The sequence below is a fragment of the Triticum urartu genome, unplaced genomic scaffold (assembly GCF_003073215.2).
Source record: "Triticum urartu cultivar G1812 unplaced genomic scaffold, Tu2.1 TuUngrouped_contig_5177, whole genome shotgun sequence".
NCBI lineage: Eukaryota > Viridiplantae > Streptophyta > Magnoliopsida > Poales > Poaceae > Triticum > Triticum urartu.
The window spans coordinates 1-6371 of NW_024115829.1; the positions used below are offsets into that span (position 1 = coordinate 1).

Sequence of the window (6371 nt, forward strand, 5' to 3'; positions counted from 1 at the left end):
AGTGAAAAACACAAGAAAAAGGCAAAAACTAGAAAAGAAAATAAATAGGGGGAAATAAATTTGAAATTAAATAACTAAATATTTTAAATACACTATAATCATCTTTGTAATGCCCAGTAAACAATTTTTTTGTTTTATGCTTAACATTTTCTAAATATATGATGAACCAGTTTGTAATACATAGCAAAAAAACTAAACAGTGATGAACAATTTTTAATATAGGATGAATATCTTCTAAGTACCACATGACCATTTTTAAATTAAAGGACATTTTTTAAATACGTTAACATTTTTAATCATGTGAACATTTTTAGAGTAATATACATGAATTTTTTAATTACATAATCATTTAGATAAAAGATACATATATATTTTTATTTGATATATGAACACATTTTAAAATTATATAAAAATGTATTTTTGAAACACATGCTGAACATTTTTTAAATACACGACGGACAATTTTGAAAAACGCCATGAACATTTTTGCACGAGAACACAAAATGGGAGCTAAAATAAAGGAAAAAGGATGAGAACATAAAGAGTAAAAAGGAAATACGGAAAAGAAACGAACATAAGTAAATAAATCGAAAATTAAAAAATGGTTTTGAAAAGCAGCATACCAGGCCGGTCGCGAGTCTCTGACAAAACGGAACCCAACCTACTGAACTCGAACCAAGCGCACACGCTAAAAATGGAAGGAAAACCGCTATGAAAGGAAAACCGCTTGATAGTCGTGGCCCACGAACTGGCTGCTGTAGGCGAGCGCTAACTCAAACTCGCCATGAGCGAGAAATTGGCTTAGTTATGGCATATCTATACCTCAGGCTTATGATGTGAGGCCTTGAGATAAAACTTATCCATGTGATATATTCTAGCCAAACATAATATGTGCAAGTGTAACTGGAGAAGTGGCAGAAATAACTGTTTTCCGATAACTGTGGAAAAAACATTTGGTGTAAGACTATATTGATGCAGAATTTGACAAGGATGAGTGTTCTTCACAACTGTCTAAAAAGATGCATGTATTCGTGGTACATAGTACATAGATTGATTGAGATGCATCCACGAAACCAGAAGATGATAAGTGACTGATCAACGCGACAAACCACGGAGCACAACTACTGAGCTACCGATGATCGATCGGGTGCATATAAGTAGACGAACGACCTGAACCCTAATGAATGTCCAATCCTCTACCAGATGAAATACAGTCAGGCGCCATTCTGCGGCAGTCTTAAAACTCGCAGTGACTTCTCATCCCAGGAACTGGTGTTCAGAGGTTAATCAGGTCATCTTTCTTCGTGTCCTGCTTTTGGGCCCCATCCGCATCCTCCTGGGAGGAGCTGCTGTCCCCTCCCTTCTTGCCGAATATCATCTCGTCGAGGTCATCGAGCATACCGTCGTCTCCATCCGGCTTTGCTCGAGCACCGGCCGGTTTTCTGACCAGGGCCTCTTCGCTGCCGACGGCGGTGGCATCCTCGTGTTCCGCTTCTGCGGCGATCGGTATGGCCAACGGCTCTTGCTCCGCGTGCGCTGGTGCCACGGGTTTCTTCATCTCTTCGTATCTGGATAGCACCTTCTGGATCTCGTCGTTCACGGTCAGGGCCTCGAAGAGCATGGCCTCGTTGTCCCCGGCCGTCTCGACGAATCTCTGGATGGTGTGTTGGGATTGGTAGCATTGTTGCACAAGGGTGTTCGTCAAGTCATCCTGTGCAAGTAACAGAACTAGTCAAAACATAATACTAGCTCTTAGCCAATGTCAATGTATGACCAACAAAAATCTACCTCAAACCAGTAAAATAACATGTAAATGATAGTCTGATTACTGAAGTAAGTAGTCTATGTTGCACTGATATTTTTAAACGCACACCTTGCTTTCAAAAAAAATATATACCTTGCAGTGAATGCAATCGGTAACAGGGAACTATCATATTATGCTCAATTAAGCATTTAGTGCCTTCTCATTTCTGACTTATAGCTAAATGACTGGCAAAACAAGTTTATGTAATGTATGTGAAACTAGGACTTGTGATAGCTCAGAGAATTGGAGTAAAGTTGTCATGGAATTGTAAATGATATTGATTTAGAAACAAAATTTGAATGCTAGAATAACACATGTTCAGGAATAGAGGGGAACTTCATAGTATCTCATAAACAGAGTGCTACGCTCATGCAATAGAATAAAATAACCAGGGCACTGGCATAATAATAATAATAATAATAATAATAATAATAATAATAATAACAGGTATTTAAAAAAATGTTAACCGGAAAAAATCCACAGAGAACTAGTCCAGCTATAGTGTGAAGTGAATTAGTGTACTTCAGTCAAAAGGTATCTATACGAACCAGGGAGGAGGTTACACAAAGTCCAGTTACCTGCAAAGCATCCTGCTGAGGGGAAGAAGAAAGAACAGTTGAAAGAAGCTCTATGCTGTTACGCGCAACATCAAAAGCTTCCTTTGTTTCTTCGGCAGTATATATATGCATATGCACATCTTCAAAGGTCTGTTGGGTAAAGTTTGCACCAGCTTCAGCTTCAGCAACTGAGCGTGGTGGAGTAAATATGGGGGCCAAGCTCTCATTGTCGCGTCCAGGAAACCGCACTCCTCTTGATTTCAGGCTCTACAGAAAATATATTAGCTAGTTTGTCATTTATAGGCACTGCCTTGGTTACTAAAGCATGATATATTTTTCACTGCAAGATAAATCATATGGATTTACATCAAACTGGCCACTGAAACAACAAATTATTTGACTCAAAAATTTCTTGAGTAGATGTCAATGCTGCTGCCAAAATTTGTTCACTACAATTTCTTCAACCATGAAGCCATGAATTTAAGCGCTGACGGCATAAAAAATATGACCACCACAAATTATCACTCTTCACTTCTAAACACAAAAGTATGAAACATATTAAAGCACAAAAGTGAGAAGCGTAAACTAATAAAGCACTAAGCTTATTGCATACTACTGTATTTTCTTACTTACAGGTATTAAGGGGGTGGTATAGTATAGGGAATGATCAAATGATAATAGTACAATGATTCATGGTGCCAAGATCATCACTCTTCCTTCAGACTGACGGAAGCTTCTTTTTTTATGGTGGAGAATGACGGAAGCTAAACAAATAGTATGTTACTGGAGCTAAATGTGCAATTTTAAATATTCACTGTGATGCACCCGGTTCTATCTTCTGTAATTCAAACAACAATTTCATTCTGAAGTTGTTTCATCTCATGATAACTCGAGATAAAACCGGGTGCTTCCCTCTATCTTCGATCTTTGAAAAGCACCAACCAATTGATGGCATGTGCTTCTACTTAACTGTTGCTTCCACATTATTACTCCCATCAATATTTAAGATTAAGTTCAGTTTTTTCTGAATTTAGTGCCTCCTATTTGTCCCTGCTGACTACAGCATGCCAGTTTCAGAAATGACTACTTCAGTACCCCCTAGGTTACACACCTAGTCACCTATACATTCAGTAATGTTTCTTTGCCAAAACTGACTCCAAATGTCAAACGGCCCCTTCCTTTATAACAGTAGTTATGGACTTAAATTACTTCCATAACATGTTGATGTTTTGGTAGAATATAATTTAGTTATTCTCTATATGGTTTGCGTCTTTTTTCTGAAATAGTCACGACATCTATTTTTCAGGTGACAATTACTGCTTCATCTATATGTGAATATAATGCATCAAATTAACCATGCATTCCCTCAACTACTGCTTCATCTATATGTGAATATAAAGGTTAATTTGGTAGGTCAATATACCCATAAAACTGCTCAAATTGTGTGTATTTCTAGCATTATGTTGAGTTCTGAAGGAAAGTACTGAACATTTTTATTTGACTAGCAGCCAGATTTCAGAGATGTACTATGTAATCCCCATTCTACAAATCTACAGTATTTCTTCTAACTGGGTAATTTGTATCTGTTCTGTTCATCATCTTGAGCTAAGACTCTTACATATATTGATCTACTTTTCACCCTACGTCTCAACCATAACCTGTCGATATTCTACCAAAAATCACATGCTGGCTACCCATTCATGCAGGTATCTTCAGTTACTTCAACCTTTTGGTCCTAAATTATTGTTTTCTGTACTTACATTGCAAAGCACATCACGCTATTTGGGCCAACTTTTCATTGACCAAGAAATGAAAATATAGACTCTCGACCAAGAAATGAAAATATAGACTCTCACTGCTATGAGACAGAATCAGGCAACTAGAATGTGATACAACAATTCTTCAGGTACCTTGTATGTCTCCTCATAGACCGGCAGGTAGCGGAGCTCCTCGCCGGACTCTCCCCAAGCCTCAATCAGCATAAGTGCCTTGTTCCTGTTATTCACCACGGTCAGTGGATCATCCACCAGCCTGACCATCTCATCAAGAACCCTCTCGGCGGCGACCTCGGAGAACACCTTCTCGCAGTTCTTGGTGACGGTCTCGAGAAGGGACAGGGTGAGGAACTGAACCCTCGCATCCTTGAGCACGAGCCGCTTCTTGACCCCGCGGACCAGATCCACGCTGTTCACCTTCCCGGCGTTGATGAGGTCGCAGATCTCCAGGTTCATGGCCCAGTCGGGCCCCTCCAGGCTCTCGGAGGTGGCGTCCTCGACGACCTTGTCGGCCGGAGTCTGCCCCAGGAAGAGCTCCCTCATCTTGAAGCTCATGGAGCTCATGCCGGCCGTCATCTTCTTGCCGACCTCCGTCCCGGTGATCTTCAGCTGCTCGCTCAGCGCCGTCACCTTCTCCATCAGGTTATGGTCGCCCATCTTCTTCCACCGCTGCTAATTAAACCAACCACCTGAATGTTCATCATCAATCAAAACAAGAAAAGATAATTCAGCAAGGGCCATGGTATATATATAACCAATGTCAAACTTGTGCAAACCCATGGCCTTTGGCCTGTCTGTCAATTATTTACAGACAGCATTGTTCCTACAATTGAATTCAGTGAAAACAATTGCACTACCAGGCACCGTTCAGATAGATTCAGTATCAAATTTGAACAGGCCAGACATCTCCTAGCAGTAGGCAGTAGTAGAATCAAGATATCAATTTCAGGGGCAGTAGTACAATGAGGGTACCAATTTCAAGGGCGGGGCGTAAAGACCAATCCTTTTCATCATCAACACAAGAAAAGAAAATTCAGCAAGGGCCATGGTATATATATATAACCAATGTCAAACTTGTGCAAACCCATGACCTGTGTCTGTCAATTATGTGCTGCAGCTCGGCCGTGTTGCTTTATATATAATATAAAGCGGGGCGGAAGACTTTTGGGGTAATTATGTGCTGCAGCATATATAGCTCCTGCAATTGAATTCAGCGAAAACAATCGCGCTACCAGGCACAGTGCAGCTAGATTCACAGTGTCAAATTTGAACACTCAACACATCTCCTAGCAGTAGTAGAATCAAGACACCAGTTTCAGGGGTGGGCCTGAAGACAAACCGAGGAGGAGGAGTCATAGACTCTGTGGCGCTACAGTACATGTCAAATTTGAATGAAGAAGAGAAAAAGGGCCCAAGACAAGAAGGAACAAATCCAGTCAAATTTGAACAGAGTGCAGCAGCTAGCTAGATTCAGTGTCACTCAAATCTGAAGAGCCGAAACATGTCTCCTCTACCAGGGGCGGGTCGAGTCCAGACTCCAGAGGCAAGTGGTCTGCTTCTGCTGGCAGCTAGCAAATCTGCATCGAACGCCTACGACTAGGAAGGAGGGCGTTGACTGACGGGGGGAGCTCCAGAACGGCGCGCGCGGGGGGCAGCCGGAGGAAACCAAGACGGAGGTGGGAGGGGGGAGAACTCACCGCGGCCGGGGTCCGGGGAAGGGGGTAGCAGACCAGATCAGATCTGGCGGGCGGCGGCGGCGGCGGAAGAGAAGCAAGTCAGCGGCGGGGCGGCGGCTCGGCTGGCGCTCCTCTTCTCTTCTGCTCCTGGCGAGTTCCCTTCCCACACACGTGCGGCCGCAGACTCACTCCAGTGAGCACTCCGTTTTGGACCCGCGTGAACAGTAATACTCCCTCCGGTGTAAGGTAGTAGTATAATTTTGATCACGGTGATCAAGACACATAGTTATAGACATGTTAAGACCAAAAGGTAAATGTTTGGCTGCGGCGCACCGGCCAAACGCTCCGCCGGTCGCGAGCCACCACGTCCGTGCCACACGATCACAGGGCCCGCATACACCCGTCCTTTTAGAGCAACTTCGACGGGCCGACTCAAACGGACGGCGTTTTTGTCCGCTTTTTGTCCGTTTGGATCGGTCGTCCGCCCGCCGTCCGCCCTCTTTTAGTTTTGGATCGGGAGAGGGGCCCACAGAGCGCCCCCCTTCACTCACGCTCGCGT

The 6371-nt window shown here is 42.8% G+C and overlaps 1 protein-coding gene across 1 annotated transcript; it reads right to left on the reverse strand.

The window, feature by feature from the left end:
• Positions 1-995: 995 nt before the first annotated feature.
• LOC125528877 (TOM1-like protein 1) lies at positions 996-6044 on the reverse strand. The gene is made up of 4 exons (XM_048693299.1): positions 5834-6044; positions 4272-4825; positions 2383-2628; positions 996-1711 (listed from the first exon to the last, which is right to left on the reverse strand). Exons 2-4 carry the CDS (start codon positions 4791-4793, stop codon positions 1277-1279), a joined length of 1203 nt encoding a protein of 400 aa, XP_048549256.1. The 5' UTR covers positions 4794-4825; positions 5834-6044; the 3' UTR covers positions 996-1276.
• Between the last annotated feature and the right edge of the window lie 327 nt (positions 6045-6371).

What these genes read in the sequence shown, in the direction of transcription:
- LOC125528877 (XM_048693299.1), bottom strand. Translation starts at nt 4,793, where the DNA reads ATGGGCGACCATAACCTGATGGAGAAGGTGACGGCGCTGAGCGAGCAG. An exon ending in TCTATGAGGAGACATACAAG is followed by an intron (nt 2,629 to 4,271) that starts GTACCTGAAGAA and finishes TATTTTCTGTAG; the next exon opens with AGCCTGAAATCAAGAGGAGT. An exon ending in CTCAGCAGGATGCTTTGCAG is followed by an intron (nt 1,712 to 2,382) that starts GTAACTGGACTT and finishes TTACTTGCACAG; the next exon opens with GATGACTTGACGAACACCCT.